Source organism: Mastacembelus armatus, chromosome 15 (assembly GCF_900324485.2).
Source record: "Mastacembelus armatus chromosome 15, fMasArm1.2, whole genome shotgun sequence".
NCBI classification, from domain to species: Eukaryota; Metazoa; Chordata; class Actinopteri; order Synbranchiformes; family Mastacembelidae; genus Mastacembelus; species Mastacembelus armatus.
The window spans coordinates 9,085,828-9,105,937 of NC_046647.1; the positions used below are offsets into that span (position 1 = coordinate 9,085,828).

A 20,110-nucleotide genomic window follows, 5' to 3' on the forward strand; every position below is an offset into this window, starting at 1 on the left:
TATGAATCAATATGGAGATAATATAACTGGAAAGTTTTAAGTCGCACTGAATTAAAAATATATATTTTGTATGTTAAGATTCATCTCAGTTGTGAATCAGGAGTGTGATTATGAAGCAACTTGCATATCAAAAAATTCAGAAAAACATTGTTTTCATTTTCTTTATTTTATTAAAAATTGCAAAATATATTGATCAATAATCTGAACATTATTAGCAAAAGGTTTTTAATATGCATATGTACAAAGAGGACATAATGAAGAAACTCATAAATACTCTTTAAACAAAACTGAGAAATGCCTGCAATGTCACAAGCAGCTGCGCTGTTAGAAACCGAGTGATGAGGAATTGCTTTTACTCTTGAGAAGCAAATGTATCACCTGCCATCGATCTCTACAGTGATACACTAGCTCTTCTTTCCTCTTTCTCATACAAGTCCACTCTTCCGTGTTGCATGATGTTGATTTGTCTTTCACGTCCACTAGTTGGTTGGACATTTCAACCACGACTCAAACCAACAGCAACAACAACGTCCGCACTATTATCTTGTAGAGACAATGTCCCTGCTAACAAATCTCTCCTGTTCGGAAGATCGAAAAGCACCAGTTCTAAGAAAGGATATCGTCTTTACAGAGAACGGTATAAAAAGTACATTTTTATTAAGTTTCTGAACTATGTTAAGCCATAAGAGCAAGTGCTAGGCATGCTTTATATCACCATTTCTCTGCAAGCACCATTCCCATTATAGTTTTTACTCATTTAGGTACCACTTCCTAATAAGGCACCCTTTACAAAAGCTTTAAGTTGTACATAAGTGCTGTATTAATGTTAATTAATGATTTACTAATGCTTTACTGAAGAACATTTGAGTTGTTACATATCCCTTTGGCTGCTCCAGCTTTTACCAGCTTGTAGTTAGGAATTCAATTCCTCAAATGAGCCATTAGTAAACACTGAAAAGTTGCTAATACTTCCAGAAGGTCAGAGGTTTGATAATAATGTCAAAATCTAAAAGGCTAATGTTGTTCTTGTTTCTCACTGAGTATTGAGGAAAGTATTAGTAAATGATAACAAGCTTTTTTACTGCTTTTTAACTCACTCTAATAGGAGACTTAATAGAAAGTGGTACCATCATTTGAAAAGGTTAGGAATACTCTGTTCTCTTTATGGCACTGACAGAGAATATCTGGCACCACAGTATACTTGGGATGACAAAACGTCACTGCGTATGCAAACCCTCTACCATTTGCACCACCTGTATATTTGGGAGTACAGACTTCTAAGATTTGTTTTGTCCAAACCCACAGTCCTCACCTATATTCAAAACCCCTCCCCGTTCAAATACTGGGTGCTGCAGCCAATCCAGCACCACCATCTGGCCAACACAGTGAGTAAATTTACCGTCAGTGTTCTGCTAGGACAGCCCAGGATCGACATGATCCTCTCTAATCCTCCTCCCCACCTGTAGGTCCTCAGTTTCTGGGCTGGGAGTTGAACTCCTGGCAGATGTTGTGGATGATCTTGGGTACAAATTTGTAGAGGTTGTCAAACTCGTCCACGAAGAAGGAGTGCTCCTTGTCGGGGTCTGTGGCGATGTACTCCAGCTCGTCCTGGGCTGCCCAGGCGATGCCAACGGAGTAGGCGATCACACCTGGATCACAGGAGGGGATGGCAAATTACACACGCTTGTCACATCAAACACACGACACCTCACTGTGGACTGACACACACTGGAGCAAACAACCTCTTGCATTTAATATTATTTCAGAGTCATTTAAAGTGTTGAGGAGCAAAAGTATCAAATGAGTACATCAAACAACTCTGAAAACGTTTCATAAATGCAAGGACATAATCTATGATTGACCAGAAATCATTCTTATTCTTAGAAATCATGTTGTTGTTGTTGACCTCTCACCTTGGCGATGCACTGCCAGTGCAGGCGCCCTGACGTCATCATAGGAGCGCCCATCTGTAATGACGATCATGATCTTGCGTTTGTTGGGTTTGGATTTACTGAAGAGCTGCTCTGCGGTGTAGGTGATGGCAGCACCAGTGCTGGTTCCACCACTCCAGTAGTTGATGCGTTTGATGGCGTTCAGGAGCTCGGCCTTGTTGTTGTACTGGCCGAAGGCAAACTCCAGCCTCTGCTCGTAGGTGTACTGCACCGCTCCGACCCGTGTGTCCGTGTCCGAGATCTCAAACTCTCGCGTGATGTTGGCCACAAACTGCAGCACCGTGCGGAAGTTGCCAGTTCCCACACTGCTGGAGCCGTCGATGACAAATGCGATGTCGTTGGCGTTGAGGCAGGTTTTGCTGCACACCAGGCGCTCTGTGTCACACACTCTCTTCACCAGTGGCTGCACTGCCTTTCTCAGGGCAAACCAGCTGGTCACAGGCAGGGAGAAGAAGCCGTTTGTCCGGCACACAGCCTGTGGGAAGAGAGACGCACAGTGTTTTATGATGACATGTTTAAACAAAGCACTGACGCACTTCTGTCAAAATATTCCACCTTGTCAACAAAGTTGGCTTCAACCAAGTTGTGTTTCTCATTGTCGTCAGGGCCCTCAATGGTGACAAAGAAAATGTTGATGCCAGACTCCCGAGCCAGCCGAGATGCCTCCTCCACCTTGTCTGTGGGCCAGCCATCCACCAGCACCACGGCCACGTTAGGAGCGCCACCTCGGTTTCCGTTGGCATCACTGAAGTACTGCTTGTTGATGTAGGAGAGGGCCTTTCCTGTCCGGGCACCAGAGGGCAGCAGGGAGAACGTTAAAATGACTAAATCCACTTCATACATACAGTAGGTCTGTGGTTTAAATGCATTTGGGAAAAGACAAGTAGAAGGAGTAGAACCAGCAGTCGACAAAATCAACATATGAATAAAAATACACATAGACTGAAGTGTATCAGTATTGTAGTGTATTGTATTAATTGTAACCATCAAAGAAACTACATACTTAAAAACAATAAATGTTTGACATGCTCCACCCCCTCTTTTTCTCCTGCCCCTCTTTTTCTCCTCCAGACCACAGGGGGTGCTAATTTAAGGTGAACATCTTTGCAGCATCTGTTGTTTTCAGAGGAAGTTTGAGTTTAGGCCATTTTTTTTTTTTTTATGTTTTGTCAAAACAGAGAGCTTTGCAGCTGAGTCTTTCTAACTTTGGATTTATTAAGAAGACCAAAGAGGATGATAGTTGTGAGGTATCTGTTAGCAACCCAGAGCCAGATAATCCACAGTTACAGCCACATCTTCTTTGTTACTCAACTTGAAGCCAAAACCGAGGCCTCATTGACCTAAACAGCAACGAGAGGGGACGCCTGTAAAGAGCCCAGTTTGGTCTCGTCTGTCAGCTTCAAGGTAAGAATTGTTTTAATCTCATGATATGTTTGTTATTTACAATTTGTTTTGTTAGAGTTTATGTGTGAAGCCGCCATCTTCCCTGGTTTGTGCTGCTGACCTAAATACCTAAGGGACATATCAACACAACTGATGTCCACAATTGCCATTTTGCCACATGTGTTGTCTCCATGAAGACACTGAACTTCACTGACAATGCATTATGCACCTAGGCATAATTATTGTGTGTGACAGCAGTTTGGTATTATCAGAGGGGCCGTGGCAGTGTGTGAGGCTATCTATCCATCTATCTAGCCATCTTAGTTTCTTTGTTTCTTTCTTCTAAAGTGGCAAATATTTTCCCATCTTATCATTTAGCCTGCCATAGGATGGTTGGTGGTCTAGAAAATGGCTCAGTCGGGGTCTATAGATGTTTTAGTAGTAACACTATTTGTATCAACATGCAAAGTTTAGCAGGTTATAAAGACACATGTAGCTGTGGATGCGTGCAGACGCACCAGCCCAAAGCAGAAAAACAGCACTTGCCCACTAAAAGCCGACCCTCATGTGCTGGTAAAACCAAATGCTTTCAGGGAAAAACATGGTTTACAGAATCAGGACTGTAATTTAGCCAACAGTGCCCTGCGTCAAATTTAGATTTAATTCTATCCTTGCATTTGAAAATGTGCCTGGGTAGTAAACCACGCAATAATTGCCCCTCCCCTTTCACTTTCACACTTATGTTTGTAGGCATTCACTGTCTCAGGCAGCCAACAGCAGGTCACTCACCCACATTGGAGAGGCCTCCCTTCTGTACAATCTTATCTATGGCTGACTTCACCTCTTTGGAGCTGGAGTACGTCTTCAGATTGATCTCTGTCACATGGTCATCCCTTCAGACAAAATCACAAGCGATAACGTTATGTTTTCTTATTTATAATGGTGCATAATACCACAACAAGTACGATGAGGTTACCCATATTGGATGATGCCCATCATGGGACCAGCCACACCCACGTTGATGGCCTGAGCCACCTCAGCCAGGAAGTCCTTCTGTATCTTAAAGCGTCGTTTCCCAATGCTCCAGCTGCCGTCCATCAGGAAGGCCAGGTCCACCTTACAGTCTGCACAAGGACACGTCTCCCAGTTACAGCAGACACAATCTTTGGTAACACATTTGTGTTTAGCTCAAGTCATATTGTGTGGAGATTTTCAGCTTTGATGCCCTGCAGCAGCATTAGCAAAAACAGGCCTCTAGAGTTTTTAATCATTGGTAGCAATTTAAAGCAACGTTTTTATCAGCACATGCCAGTGGCTCCATGCCCTGACAGCTGCTGTAGAAATATAGCACCAGCTACCTGCAATTTAATGCAATTTATTGCAATTTAATACAATTCAAAGAATGGTTGTTGCAGACATTAAAAGTGACTCTCCATTGATACTTTAGAATTTAAAAGATGCAGTGATCAAATATAAATTCTACAATACTGATGTGTAAAGAAATAATCGGGACGTACTTGGGTCTCCCTGCGACACAGGCTCAGGTGCTCTGGGCACAGGTTCTGGCTCTCTTATGTTGAAGCCTGAAAATTAAGAAATCATTACCCTCTCAGTACCCTCAGGACAATTCAGTAAAGAAATTCAAAAAATACATCCTTCTGAAATTCTTAGTCTTTTGCTTAAGAGAAAATGTCTGATGTCAAAATTTCCTCTGGCCCTATCGTGTGTTCAGCTGCTCACTTTCCAGAAATCTCCAAAGTTAACCAGTTTTTGTTGTGGCAAAAACTGTGCCAAACAGGAACTGATTGTATCATCAAGCAACCATAGCATTTAACGCTGACTCCAAATCCCTTCAATTACAGGCTGAGCAGAAACCCAGATCCTTTTCTTTGTATAGCCTTGGTTTGGTTTGTACTTACAGTCTGAAATTACTGGCAAAGTGGCAGAAAGAGGCATAAAGTATTCTGCAGTGCAAGCTGACTTACCTGTTTCATAAAGGTTTACTTCTGGCTTCCAGGCATCCACCGGCTCCGCTGCATAGATAATATTATACAAGCTGAGCGTTAACATATGTCTGCCACAAAGCAGCAAGCAGCGAGTAATTGACAACACCCACTCACAAAAAGGTTGATTCCTTTGTTATAACTGGAAACTACTGTGTCTCTTGTGTCATAACTAGAAAGCTAAGCAGCTGTTAGGATTGTTAAGTCACGATTTACTGAATGGAAGAGTAAATCGTCAGAAAACAGTAGGACTTTTTTGTAGATGCTATATGAAAAATGTCTGAGGTGATGCCTTCCTGGTGATGTCTGTAGCCATGGTAACCACTGCTCACCTCTAGTATGGGCTGTATCCAGTGGCATCTTACGGCTGCCGTCCGAGTCAGTGGATCGAGGCGCTAAAGTAAAGACATCATCGGTGATGACAGACTGTGACACATGACACATGTGAAACAACTGTGAACACACCATAGTATTACACCCTGCTCCCATCTGCTCCATGTTTCATTTGGTTGGGTGTGTGGTGGTATTTCTGTGGTGCGCACTGGAATTGGCTCGGCCCCTTGGTTTTCCAAACTGTGTCCCTTCTTAGATTCCAGGGCTCGGCTGTGTCATCAAACACCGTGGCCTGTAATCGGGCGAGGGCTTTTGTGTCTTGTCAGTGGACCATATTGCAAGTGGTTTGTGTTTTTTAGTAACAAAGGCCGTGACACAAACAAATCAAATGTGTCATCCCTGTGAAGCACTTAAAGCAACAGTTTGACATCTGCATTAGGTGAGAAGATCAATACCACTCTCACATCTGTGTGTCAAACAGGGAGCTAGAGCCAGGAGCTGATTAGCTTAGACCAGAAGCATGGATAAACAAGCATATTGGCATGTTACCATTCCTCTAGGTGTCATGGCCCAGTTCTCAGCTCGCACATAGAAATCATTTCCATTCCTTCTTATTGTTATGTGACTTTACCTTACCTATAATGGAATTGGGTCAGAAGTCAAAATGACAACACAACCCATTTCATATAAACACTAAATGCAATGAGAAAGAAATAAAACTATTTCTGTGTCAGAGTGTGGTCAAGCCAGGGAGGTTGGGAGACGTGTTGTCACTGAGAGAAAACAGTCAAACGGGTTTTACATCTACAGAACCACAATCTGGACGTATGACGATATAAAACCTGAACCCCAAGCCGTGTTAGTCCCCAGTAAAGAGAATAGAAAAACACTTACGGTACTGTCCAAAGTTATAATACCAGCGCTCATACTCTGAGGTATCAGGCCTGTGATCCCGAGCTAGAAGGGGATGTTTTCAAATCTGTTAGTTTGCCCAAAATAAGTTGAGAGAGAAAAGTAAACATTTCCACGGTTGAGATTGGTCACATATTCTCCTCAACCAATCCCAGACCAGTGAAAACAATGGTTTTTTTTTTGCTGAATTATCACCTCACAGTGTTCCTCTCACACATGCACCAACATTAAACCTGCCCTATGCTCGTTCCTTCCACAGTCCACACAAGTATCTCATATGGCAGGCAGAGGGCATGTAAACACAAGAGAGACACTGGGTGTACTTACACATGGAACCAGTTCCCCAGATACTCACACAAACATGCACATGCAAACGGCTTCAGAGGGAGCAGAACACACCGAATGGTCACGTTGTTCCTCCACAGGGAGGTTGACTTACCTGTGATCTCAGGTGTGTCCGTCTCACTCCATGCGTATCCCGACTCTGGAACTGCGTAACCAACATCTGAATGTACAGCAGAGTTACGTTTAGGATGCTCAGTGTTGGGGCGAGAAATAAATTTCATTTATAACGCACCTTACAATTTGTCTTATAATTTATCTGAAGTAGCTCTTCAAATGTATCGATCACCAAAGACTCTTACTCAATCTCTTTCCCACCTGTTTCTGGTTATAAGTGAGAATGCTAAATGATATTTGTAAAGCCCTTAAAGTTGGTCTGGGCTAAATAAATGAAACAGTTAAGAGTCGCTGATGTAAGGTGAGCAGATGTCTGGTACCTGCTGGTCGTCTAGCTCCAGGAAACCAATCAGGCCGAGTAAAGGAGTGGGGCGCCCAGTCCCGTCTGGGAAAAGCTGCGCAGGGAAAGATTAGAAAGCTGCATTCAGGAGAAGCAGGCCTTGCTTATGACCTCCATTATAGCTGCCACATAATTTAGTGGGATATATACAAGATGTTCAGCCTTGAGTCAGACACTAGACACAGCAGTTTAACTTCTCCTTCTACCTGCACGACAGACAGACAGACGATGCTGTGTGTGTCTGAAATGTGTTTCTCATTTTTTCTCTTTCCTGGCTTCTGCTTCTGGCATCAGTTTGTTCACAAAGACTCACAGTTTTAACGTATAACGTGGCAAAGACATGCAGATTCTCGTGAAGACGTTCATTCATTTGTGATTGAACAGTGGATCCACAAACAGCTGAGCAAAACCATAACGGTGCCTTTAGTTAACCAGTTAACCCCTCCCTGCTGTGGATGGGCAGCTTACACAAACACACAGCCCGGGCTCTGAGGTTCCCATCCAGTGGCATCTAGTGAGCAGGGACTTTGTAGACTGGGACAGACTGGGAGAGCCCAGCCAGCAACCCAGTGAGGCATGGCAGTATTATTCTAAAGTTGGTGTCAAACCAGGGACAGTGTAGATAGTAGGACGCAGAGATTACCCTAATCTGCTGCTGGTCAAAGGCATGACGCTACACTGCAGACAGCAGTGTTGTTTTTTCTGATGAATCAGGTGCTTTAAAAGGATTGAGGTTAGCTTTCCTGATCACAGCCACTTCACTGGTCATTGTAGCCTCAAAGTCAGAGAGGGATCAGGAATAACAATCTTCACCTTGTTGAAACTCTGTCTAATATATGTCTGTAGGAGTGATGGTAATGTGCCGTTTCTCTGGCGGTCTTAAACCAAAATAGCATTTTACAGCAACACAGAAAGCCAACGAACAGAATCCTGACCTATGACAGAGGGTTTTCATGAATTTTGTGGTTGTCAAGTCAGCATATTTCATTCCAAATGCAAAGCCAAACTAGATTGTAACATTTCCAGAAAGCTGAGCAATAACTTTGAACACCTGTTTAGTGGCAACCCCTTAACTCATAAATCAGAGTTCAGAACTCCAGCATTGGCCTTGAGAAAGACACTGAATCCCTGCTGCCTCCGGGGGTACTGCTGTGGAGTTGCTCCTGACCTTTGACCCCAGGCATAAAGAATTTCCCTGAGGTGATCAATAAGCTATCAAATTATTATCCATAAACTGCACATCTTAATAGCTGCTCTCTCCAACAGCATAGTCAGATAAATGATGTACCGGCTTGAAACATCTTAGACTGAATTTTAGAAATGATACGATCATCATTTAAATGACTATAGCCTTGACTTATTTTAGGGATCCATGGTTTTGCATACCACAGAAGCAAAAGCAGAAGTGCATTCCTCAGTGAGCCAAACCTCAGCTGGTTTGAATGGGCGAAAGCTTTCTATTCTTGGCAAGCTGGAGAGTGGACCCAGTTCATATGGCGCTATGGAGCGGGTCATAGGTCTTTTGGGGAGCCACACTGGGCCACTTGGTGCTGTTGCTTTCATCTTTCGCCCCCTCTCCACAAGCATTTACAAGAGAGGAGGAGAGGCCAGACCAGATGGGATCTGTCATAAGATCTTATTACAGTACTGACAGAGTGCTTTTCTCATCATGGTCTTATCTAAAAGAGAAAGTTGAGAGTGTGCTACTGTCTCAGACATCGAGATGTGGCACAGGATGAATTGAGAACAGTGTCGTTACATCGCTGTTCGTGTTTGAGGTATATCGACATAGTCATCGCTCATTTTTTCATGCCGGGTACTGTAAACTTTAAGTATCTCATTGTGTTCCTGCCTGTTGTTTATAGAGAAGTGACCATGCATTGAACCACAGCATCCCGCAGGAGTTAAACATTAGTGCTGTTTTAAAAACATTAAACCAGTGTTTTTTATTGCCCCACTTATTGCACTATTTGATCAAACCCATCTACTTCTCTGTGACAGCGTGTCTCCTTGTGCAGTTTGAGGACTCTCTGGGTCTGGAGATACTTACCCGGGTTGGACTGGCTCATGGTTGGAGTCCGGTCGGGTGGGGCCGGCTGAACCCTGTTAAAAGCTGTTTGTAGCAGTGAGAAAGACAGAGGAGAAGGGGAGCAGAAGAGAGCTTCAGGCCTGGGGCTCCATCCACAAATGCAGCCCAGCTGTTTTGCTTTGAGTGAAGCTGAAAGCATTTTGCACGCAGCATGATATGAAAAACAAAAGGATATATGCTGAGCTTATTTACAGACCTTAACTCAGCTTAATTTGTCTCTTTTTATCTATGAAAATGAAAACATCAATAAGCCGATGGACCTGATGACACAGAACATCAGTTATCATGAAAGGAATGCCAGCTGAGATGCTTGACGGGGTAGATTAGTGGTGACCCTGGAGGTGAAGGGTGAAGATCACAGCTTATGGCTTAGGGCTCAGGACATGACGGCCAGGCTTACACCATCTACAGCTACTCATACCCTCCTTCCCCTTGACTTGACCCACATCCCCTGTCAGTCCCACCTTATTTACCTACTGTGTGTGTGTGTGTGTGCGTGCGTGCGTGCGTGCGTGCGTGCGTGTGTGTGTTAATGATGAGGCTGACCTGGGCCAACTGGAGAGGGTGGCTGTCTCCTGATAGCCGGCCCTGCCTCTGGTCTGCGCTGGCCTGGGACCAAAATTGGGATACATGGATATCATGAAATAACATTCATTAGCTTATCTGCTGATAGACAGAAGACTAATATAACATCTATTGTATGGTGATCATGTCACAATAATGGCAGCCAAAACAGTTCACTGGTGATCATGAGCGTATCTAGAACTAAACTCAACTTAATCAGATCTGTACAGCAAATATAACCAGCTATAAAAGTAAGAGGCTGGAGATTCTCCTTACACAGTTAATTCTACATAGGTTTAATGACCACACACAAAAATGGTAACTGTATTACTGCAGTATCTCCATATGTACTGAAAAATGTCTCAGATGGTGATGATGGTCCACCGCTTACTTAATCTGATCAACTTGCCATGAAATTCTGCACATACAATCATAGTCCCTGACTGTTGATTGGCATTACCTTATAGTGTAATGTCTCAACAACCCTTGGGTGGATTGCCACAAAAGTCCAGATATTAATGGATACATGGGTCCATATATTCTAATATATTTTTCATTTAGATCCAACATCAGGTCAAAATATTAACTTGTCTAGTACTTTGTGATTAAATAAAACTAATAACATCACAATTAGCCACTGTGTTTGGTGGTGCTTACTAAATCTTAGCAGCCTATAATAAGATGGTGATTGCACAATAAAAACCTCTGGGGTAAAAACTGAGCCAGAGTGAGCCTCTAATGGATCAAAATAACCCCTTTGTCCTGGGTGGTTTTCTACCCGTCCATATTGTGCAAAGGTTACCCTATCACTGTGTCAGTGCTACATGCTACATTATTTTCAAGAGAAGGACTAATACAGAGTGGATATAGTGATGTTTTAGTTGAAAGACAGTAGCAGAGGAAGTAGGCTTTTCCAGAACATTGTGGTCCGGCCCTGTGTGTTAGCAGACTAGTAAAAGTCTTTTAAAGCAGCTGTGCACATAGACAACAGAGACACCATGCAGAGTTAATGTATATCAGTACAGAAGCAAAAGAGGAAATCAAAGAAAGACAGAGCAAACATGGAGACAATTTCTGGATATCCAAAGGCAGAATGGAAAAAAGACATCAAAGCTTGGTTTACCTGTGCTGGCACGCTGTGGGAATCTATTGGGATAGGCACTTCCTCTGAGTACTTCGAAGAAATATCATGGTTTAGTTCAACTTAAATTGTTGTATGTGGTGTAAAAGACTTTCCAAGAACTGCAGAATGAGTGAGAGTATTGACATACCTTGGCTGGGACTCTTCACTTGACCATACTGTGACTGTCCTATACCAATAACACAGTGTGGGCAAATTTAGACAAAAATCTTTGTTTGCAAGCAAATTATCTACAAAAAATAGCAAAGCAGTTTGGGTTTTCAAACCTTAATTCAGGTCATGGTCTTATGGTTTTGCGCTGCTTAAAACGAGAACTGAACCTATTTCCCTTATTAAAAAATACAAGTTGTGCCATTGATAATGACAAACTTGCTGTGAAATGAACAAAACAACTGATTAATCGTGACGCATAATGTATTCAGAAGATTCCTGTGAAACAACCATCCCATGCTTGATATAAACCCGAATTCCTGCACAACCCTATTGTTAAGCAACATCACCACACTGCCTCATGCCACCAAAAAATAAAAACTAACAAAACAAACAAAAAAAAAAGTAAAGAAAACCAACGTTGACCCCTGTTAGTTTGCTTCACTTACTTGAACTTGCGCCTGCCGCAGAGGCAAGGTACGGGTGACTGCTGCCTGGATAGAAGAAAGACAAATGCGGTGCCAATATGGAGGGGAGAGAGATAATGTTACAGAAGATGAAGGATAAAGAAATGGCTGGGAGGCCGTGAGGCACACAGCCCATCTCATTTACACACATACCTTAAGATACCGCCGCATTGTCTAGTCAGTGTAGCTGCATTTCTATCCAAAAACGGGGCGGATGACTCACAGTGATTACCGTCTGATAATGTTTTCATTAAATAACAATGATGAAAGGTCTGGTGATCAAGTGTACTGTTAAGTCAGTCAGTCAAGCATCTGAACAGCATTATACTATCTTCATTACAGGCCAGTTGTAATTTGTTGTAATTGAAGCTGTGACTTGTAATCATCAGCTGGAGTTGTTTGTCTTCATCACTCAGTTTAACAAATGAAAGCGTGTTTTGGGGAAAAAGAGAGATTCTAGTTACAAGCTGCTAATGTTAGTTTGACATCAGTTCAGCGGCACACTGGCTGCAGCGGATCATCCGTGTGGATTGGTTTTACTGGATCATTAGCAACATCCTGCATCCAAGTAAATACACAATCCTCCACGTAACGTACACAGATCCGCTGATTTAGAAGAAAGTGAGCTTTTTGTACATGTATGTGTGTCAAAATATGATCCATTTCAAGCGCGCGTTCGTTTTAATCACCTGCATCCCTGACTTTATGAACAGCAGCTCGAGCCTTGGCAGTAGTTGGTGATGGTGGAGGTGCAGTGGTGGTGGGAGCCAGTGTGGTGGTGGTGGTGGGAGCCAGTGTGGTGGTGGTGGTGGTGGTGGTTTTGGGAGTTGTGGTTGTGGTGGGTTTAAGTGCTGCTGTCGTAGGCATCACCGTTGTGACCGCAGGTGATTTGTCCTCCTCTTGCCCTGTAAGGAGATGGATGGATGGAGATGGAAGAGCATCTAGAGTAACTTCAGTGTTGTAATAAATTCTTGGCATTCTTCAGCAGACGCAGTGCTCCAGCTCCTCATTCAGCCTGGGTGAAGTTCAGCATGACAAAGTCGAGGGCTGATCTGATGATTTGTAGGCCAACAGACGTCTAGATGTCTGGGTCTAGATAGCATGGCAGTGCACTATATTTCAACACAGTCCTAATTATATGCTAAGACGTAGTGAGTGCCAGTAAAATAACAGATGACATATCTAAACAACATTCACATTTTAACCAAATGTTGCTCAGCTTATAAGAAACCAAATCTCGGTTCAGTGCTTACTGGGTAAGAATTGTATTGTCCAAGTCCTGAGAAACAATAAGCATATGTCAGTCCACTCATAAATTTATATTCATAAAATAACCCTCCTCTCACTTGTTTTCACATAAGTTGGTCTTGAAGGGACGAAGTCCAGAGTAGATGGGTAGATCACTCCTTTCTTGGGCTTCCCCACTGAAACGCAATGATAAGAGCTGTTGACTGGAAGGCTAATACTAAAAAACTGTGCTTAACATCACTTACATCATCATTAATACCTGAGACGAGAAAAGACTCTCTCCACTTAGGTAGAGACAGAGAGCGCACCCCGTTGGAATTGCTGCCTTTGTAGGCGCTCTGCCCGGCCATCTTCCTGACTATCACCTTTCCTCCTGAGTTAGTGATGACGCCACTGTGGACAAAAAGATTTTCATAGGATGTAACTGTTAAATGACCACCCCGACCACCATAAAGAGCTCACACCGAGGTTTCTTTTGCATTCGTCACTTCGCTGGTCACCTGTGGATGGCTGCGTTGCAGATGCTGGAGATGGAGGCGAACACGCTGGTCCCATAGACCTGCTGCTTTGTCTCCTTACAGTGTGCAGGACATTTAACTATGAACTCTGGGAGGTTGATCTTTCCCGCTCTGACGTCACACCCTATGTCTGGAACAACTGCAAACGGAACAGGAAGTAGAGCACAGTGGTTCAAGACAGATCGAGTTAGGTATTATTCAGATATTAGGGTTCTATAAAGCCACTGTTTCAGCAGCATGTTTAGAGAGCTGAAGCCGTTAGTCAATTAATTGATTATTTAGTTGACCAGAAAACAATCTATAACTATACTGATTATTTTGTTTTTATTTTAGTATTAAGTTATTGTTCAAACAAAAATGCCTCCAAATATTAGAATTTGTTGTTTTTCTTCGTCCTATATGACGTCCTGTGTTAAAGGAATATTTAAGTATCTGGTCTGATGAAACAATTCAATCACACATCACTTTGGGCTTTAAGATTTATGATTAAGGCTTTTTATTCACGCTTCAAGGTGGATAAATCATCCATTAAAGTAACAACAGATAATTGATAATGCAACTAGATTTAAACACTTAATGTTTCACATTAGAAGTAAAGTAGTAAAATGCTGTTGAAACAATGATTATATGTAGAGACCTTTTACTTTTCTTAACTTAAGCCCAGTTTTAAGATAAATTACTGTACAGTACCTCTAACTGGTATTAATTATTGCAGTGGACTTTACTCAACCATCGTTCTGTGGCGTTTACATAACATTATTTTTTGTAGCCTAAAAGCAGCATTGTACATTTGTGCACGATGGAATGATTTTATGAATGAGAACCGACAGCAGTGGAGAGAGTCAGTGGAGACAATAACACTGGGACTGACAGAGATTACAGGCTTGCTTGTTGATGATGTCTACCTTGCTTTGGTTTCTTGTTCTTTGATCCGTCAGGCTTGGCCCAGCAAGCACAGGACAGGAGGTACGCTGTGGGCGAGGCAGAGGGCGTTAGCACACAAAGTAATATAATCATCAGTGTTTTTTCTGTACACACAAGAAGCCTTTGATGGATAGCACTAAATCTTTATTGTGTCAACGTACAGAAAACAGATTCTCAGTGAGAGCAACCACAGTAATGAAACGCTGTAGTGAGAGATGATGTATTTCACTCCTGCTGAAAGACAGATGGGTTGCTTACCGAGGCAAATAGCAGTGAGTGATGCTCTGATCATGATGGGTGATGTGTTGGTTCAGCAGGTCAACCAGGTGTCCTTGTATTACCTTCCACCCTTAGAGAAACAGGAGAAACAGCAAAATTTTGTGAATATCCTCTGACACTCATTTCCTGCTTCCTGCCTAAACCCTGAAAATAACTTTTGGCACTTCAGTCAACATTTGTGAGTTTGACGAGTACAAGTGCTGCGGTGTCAGCAGGAAACAACACAGAGCAAGACTGTGGCAATAAGATACACTTTGCAGAGAGTTTTGGATAAAATCCACACAGACTTGGGACTGGAACTACACCGAGAGCTGAATGACTCATCCAACATCCATAAAGTCATCGTGACTAATGAAACATGTTGCAAACATTTGTTGTAACTTGTGTTTTTGCACCTACATCTAAGGAATCTAAGGACTGCCCTCAAACTTTGGTCAGTGTTTCTTATTCCAACTATTCAAGTTATAAAAGGGTGAGAGAATTAGTCAATCAGAAGCTCCACAGCGAACATCTGGGCTCTAGGATAAAACTCCCACTAGAATCTATGGAGTCAGGCTCAATGAGAGAGCATGCAGACATAATTTAATGCATAAGGAATGGAGAACTGTGTTGAATCAGATGGCGTCTCTGTTTGACAACAACAACCACATGAAGCTGGGTCCCTGTTTGAAATAAAATCTGGTCGCAGAACATTTCTTTCTGTGTCTGTCATTCAAACTCAAGAGTTATACACATATAAAGACATTAATCTCAATCAAAGCCTGCGTTAACAAGAACAGAAGTGGGTCATCAAGACGTCACTGCAGAGCAGCAGAGTCTAAAATAAGACAGACTGACAGAGAAAGTCTTAATTCACAGGGTGGAGGATAAACTCCACGCGAGAGTCACCACAGTCCCTGTGCTGTGGCAAAGCAGTGGGATGAAGCTCCTGACTGAGGAGCTGCTGACTGAGGCCTTCTTATTAATAGAGGAATGCTTTACTTCCCCAAAGGGTGGCGTCATGTCTTTCACTGCTGCCACATGCCAATAAGTGGGAACATGTGATCATACATGTGTATCTTAGTAATATGAAGTAATGCTATTGAAAGCACAGTATAAAAATATATTATCCAAGAAGAGGACGATTGCCATATAGGAATAAATGAGAACAAATTTTGGGTGGGAAACATCCCCACCTCAATACAGCTACTGCTGCACTTTCTTTTTAAATTTAGATAATACTACCATGTCTGAACAATAAATATAAAGATATTGTCTCAGTGTTTACAGTCTTTATGCTAAGCTAAGCCAAACTAAACTCCCACAATGTATTTGAAGCTGCCTTTTCCTACATATTTATTATGCAAAAATGAGAATAGTATAATTTCATTAAATTCTCTGCAACAGAGTGAAAACCTTTCCCCAAAATATCCAAACTATTCCTTAACAACTCTGTAGGAAATCATCAACTGATTCCAAAACAAAAGCATCCTGTGCTACATCTTGATCTCATATGAGTCAAGCCAGTCTGTTAAACCTAAATATGCAGTATCTGAATTATCAGGCGATTTAGGTGTTACCTCTATCAGCCATTTCCCTGGACAGTTTACTATTGTAGCTTCTACATATGTTGTGTATGAGGTGCTTGTTATGTACTGAAGCATTGTATTTTACATGTAATGAAGGTAACTTTAGAGTGAATGCACACCACAAACATATCATATTGAAGTAAAAATTAAAATAGCTGCTGTTGGCAGTGATGGGACTTTCCCTAATGCAGCTGCATTTTTTTCTAACAATCATGAGCAGTGACTTGATTTTTCCACGGTGTTGTGCTTTGACAGGCAGGTAAAGCACTGCTGCACAATCAGGGCTACAATTTGTCCTTGCGGGGGAAGAAAGCTGGAGCTGGGAACAAGCTGGGACAGATATGTACATCTATAGTACGGGAAAAACAAATGTGCAGTATAGGAGAGGTGGGTCAGCATGTTACACAGGATAAAAGAAAGTATAAATCTAATCTGCCTTGTACGAGGAAAACTAAGCTGCAAACAGCCCAATGTAGTGCTACTTCCAGCATGCAAATTATCCAACACAGGACTTTGTTCATTAACCTTTAATTAAAGGCATGATGTCATTGTATAAAAAAATTTAAAAAGCAAAAAATGGCCTCTTTAATTTGTGTTTTTCAGCATGAGCCTCTAAATGCCTCCTTCTCCCATCAATGAAAGGGCAGATGATCCCCCTGGACAGACACTGTGTAAGTCTTCTGTAGTAGATAATTGACTGTGAGGGGACTTGAGGTCTCTTCCTCTCTTACAGACACATTTGTACAAATTCTCTGTGGGGACAGTCACTAATATAATGCACTGCCTGGCCCCATTCTCTGAGTTCTTAACCATCACAACTAAAGCCTAATTATAACTTAACCAAAATCTCCTCATTTTCCTCATTCCCATGGTATGAACCTTGATTACACATACAAGTGCACACACACACATTCAACTAAAGGATATAAAATAAACAGTGACCCTGCATATCTTACCACATGCTTAGATAGCTTTGAAGAATGTCACGGTACGTGAGTGCGTTCAGGTTCAACACTTACCACCACCCTCAGTCACAAACAGGGTGGGGTCTCACACGGTGTGGGTGTTGTATATTTGCATACACTTAACTTTGTGTTAAATTTTCGATAAGGCATGTGTTTACCTGTACCTATAGCCCAGCTTCAGTTTGTCTTTGTGGCCATATTAACTATATTCTCCACCATAACTCAGCATCTCCAGCATCTTATTTTGAGCAGGGTGGGGATCCAAATCAAACAAAGCATCCACATGGTCCCAATTAACTGTGAGAAACTGCATCCATACAGTCATGCTGAAAATAAGCAAAGTGATTTTCTCAGCCACTGAAAAAGATAAAAGTCTGTGTCACTAGAAAACCCAGCAGCTCAGACAGGTCACACTGTTTTCAGGAATCAAAGCTCAATCCAGCTTGGTGTGAAATTCTCACTACTATGTGGATTACATGCACAACACAATGTTGATTACACAACGCTAAGATGTTTAGCAGATTGTTGGTCTGCTGTTGCAGTAAAATGAACATTTCAAGGCCCTGTAGGCAAAGTGACAACTATTTGTAGTGCATAAGGACGAGCCATCTGATAAGGCAGGGTGAAAATCACACCTGGCAGGAGTGTCACGCACAGGCTCTAATGCAAACAGGAAGTACAGTAGCTCTCTGTGCCTGTTTCAAAGGATGGGTTCTCAGAGCACGGGCAGACCACACACACCTGTGACTGGGGCATCATGGTTTCACAAGTGCTCGAAGGAAGTTGTTGATAAGCCCTGATAATGTAATGAAAGGTAAACTTTAAGGCCATGAAACTTCATACCACAACACAATGACTTTCCCCTTTTCAGCAGCACTGCATTCCTTGTCTAGAGGCTCAGTGCAAATGCAATAACGCATAAAGGAAACAGGTTTATTTGAGTGTCATAAGCAGCTGAGGGCTTTGTTTTATAGTGTTCCTGAGTGATGGCCTGCCTGACATTAGACAACACACACACACACACAGTACTGACATGGCGTTTAAAGGTGTCAGAACTGAACTATAAGCCTGTTAGATGTGCCAAGTGTTGCAGCAGCAGGCCAGCTAAAGAAAGACAAGAGAGATGAGACACAGGAAAACTTAACAAGTCTCTGCACGGTCTTTTCTGTAGTTTTTGGGGCTGCTGTTGCCGGGATATTTGTTTACCGAGCACTGAACACACTGAATTACTTTAATTCTTGGCTCCGGTATAAGTGCAAGCCAGAGCCTGTAGTCTGCTGCTGGACAGATTGTATAGAGACCACCTGTGCTTAATCGGCCGCAGAAATGTCAAACATGATGTACAGGAAAATAAAACAAAAGCTGAAGAATTTCCCTTAGGCAGGCTTGCTGCTTGTTACACTGGAAAAAAAGAGTCATTTTGAAAATACAAAGCCTTTGGCGTCCTGATCGAAAAAAAGCTGAGCGATTTTCCACAGATCATTATTTTTTATCACCAATGAGAAGTAGCCTATAATATGCATGTCTATGACACGACTTAATTAAAAAAAATCTCACCAGAGTAAACACATCTGTTTACTAAACAAAGGGGGGGGGGGGGGGGGGGGGGGGGGATAAACAAATGTTGAACACACGCTGAATATAAGCCGGAGTGTGCTGTTTGGATAAATCTGTCAAATCTCACACACTCAGCTGAAATGCTCATAAACTGAAAAGGTAAGAAAATATATGTATAAATAATAATGTACAACCGCAAAAACTTCGTGTAGTGTTGATTCAAATCTGAAATCTGAAATCAAAAAGCGCTTAAAGGCAAAATGACATCAACTGCGCGCAATTGCGCATTATATAAAAAGCGGACAATTCATACGCGCCACGCAGCAGAAAAAGTCCCCTGTTCACATGTGGAGCTTTTTGGTAGCGCTGTGTTTAAAATCCTCACCTCTGTGTAGAGCAGTGAGGCTGAACTTACCTGAGAAGGTAAAATAATCCTCCAGGCGCTACAAGAAGAAATTCCCTGCGCGGTTTCCCCCCCGTCTTTACTCTTTCATTGACGAGCAGTTCGGACCGACTGGCGTGTGTGCGAGCGCTGAGCTGCTCCACCTGCACTTTTACTCCTGTGTGATCGTAGGGCTCATTAAAAGTGCGGGACGGGACGGGGCCAGAGTCTCCCCTCATTGCCCGTCCCACTTCAGGCTCCCAGCTCGTCAGATGATTAACCCGGGGCCAGCAGGAGAGGATGCGCGGAGTTGGACCCCTGTAGCATTAAGTGCAAGCATCTTTTTGTTTGTGTCGCAGGTGAGACAGACGCAGCCAACACGTATTTTCATGGCTTAACATGGGAGATTTTTTTTTTTAACTTGGCACTGTTCTTTGTGTAAGAAAGAAAAAACGAGCTGTAATTCTGGTTATCTATCCAAATCACTCACCCCAACAACAACCCAATGGGGAGACTATGTCTTCGCTCCTCCTCCTCCTAATAAACACCTGTTTAAAGAACAGACAAAGTCATAACCGGTATCACTTTGCGCTTTGTGGCTTTTGTTTGTTGTTGTGGTCTACAGTACATGTGCAGCCCAGAATCACAGCCCCTCCCAAAACAAACACACACACACACGCACACACACAAAATCCTGTGTCAACCTCAGCTACTCTAACAAGGAGAGCTTGTTGGTTTATGCAGATTGGCACGCAAGCTGCTGCTATTGCGCACAAAATGAATGATTTTTCTGAAGTGCCTGCCTTTCTGATTCAAAGGTCTTAATGGCTGCTATAAAAAACCTCATTGTTCCTGTGATTATGGTCTTTGCAGAAA

At 42.5% G+C, this 20,110-nt stretch overlaps 1 protein-coding gene across 8 annotated transcripts; it reads right to left on the reverse strand.

Moving 5' to 3' along the window:
* Positions 1 to 13: 13 nt before the first annotated feature.
* vit (vitrin) lies at positions 14 to 19,819 on the reverse strand. 8 transcript variants are annotated; one of them, XM_026308647.2, is made up of 24 exons: positions 19,725 to 19,819; positions 19,268 to 19,552; positions 14,742 to 14,832; positions 14,465 to 14,530; positions 13,542 to 13,698; positions 13,301 to 13,434; positions 13,140 to 13,217; positions 12,483 to 12,698; positions 11,776 to 11,820; positions 11,307 to 11,345; positions 11,159 to 11,209; positions 10,018 to 10,080; positions 9,433 to 9,495; positions 7,363 to 7,437; positions 7,023 to 7,088; positions 6,566 to 6,628; positions 5,671 to 5,733; positions 5,321 to 5,368; positions 4,853 to 4,918; positions 4,312 to 4,459; positions 4,125 to 4,228; positions 2,508 to 2,734; positions 1,914 to 2,427; positions 14 to 1,649 (listed from the first exon to the last, which is right to left on the reverse strand). In XM_026308647.2, exons 3-24 carry the CDS (start codon positions 14,773 to 14,775, stop codon positions 1,471 to 1,473), a joined length of 2,499 nt encoding a protein of 832 aa, XP_026164432.1. In that variant the 5' UTR covers positions 14,776 to 14,832; positions 19,268 to 19,552; positions 19,725 to 19,819; the 3' UTR covers positions 14 to 1,470. The 8 variants fall into 8 exon arrangements, with proteins under 8 accessions (XP_026164432.1, XP_026164431.1, XP_026164433.1 ...); XM_026308646.2 differs by lacking the exon at positions 19,725 to 19,819 and having other exon boundaries at positions 19,268 to 19,607; XM_026308648.2 differs by lacking the exons at positions 6,566 to 6,628; positions 19,725 to 19,819 and having other exon boundaries at positions 19,268 to 19,607.
* Positions 19,820 to 20,110: the final 291 nt, after the last annotated feature.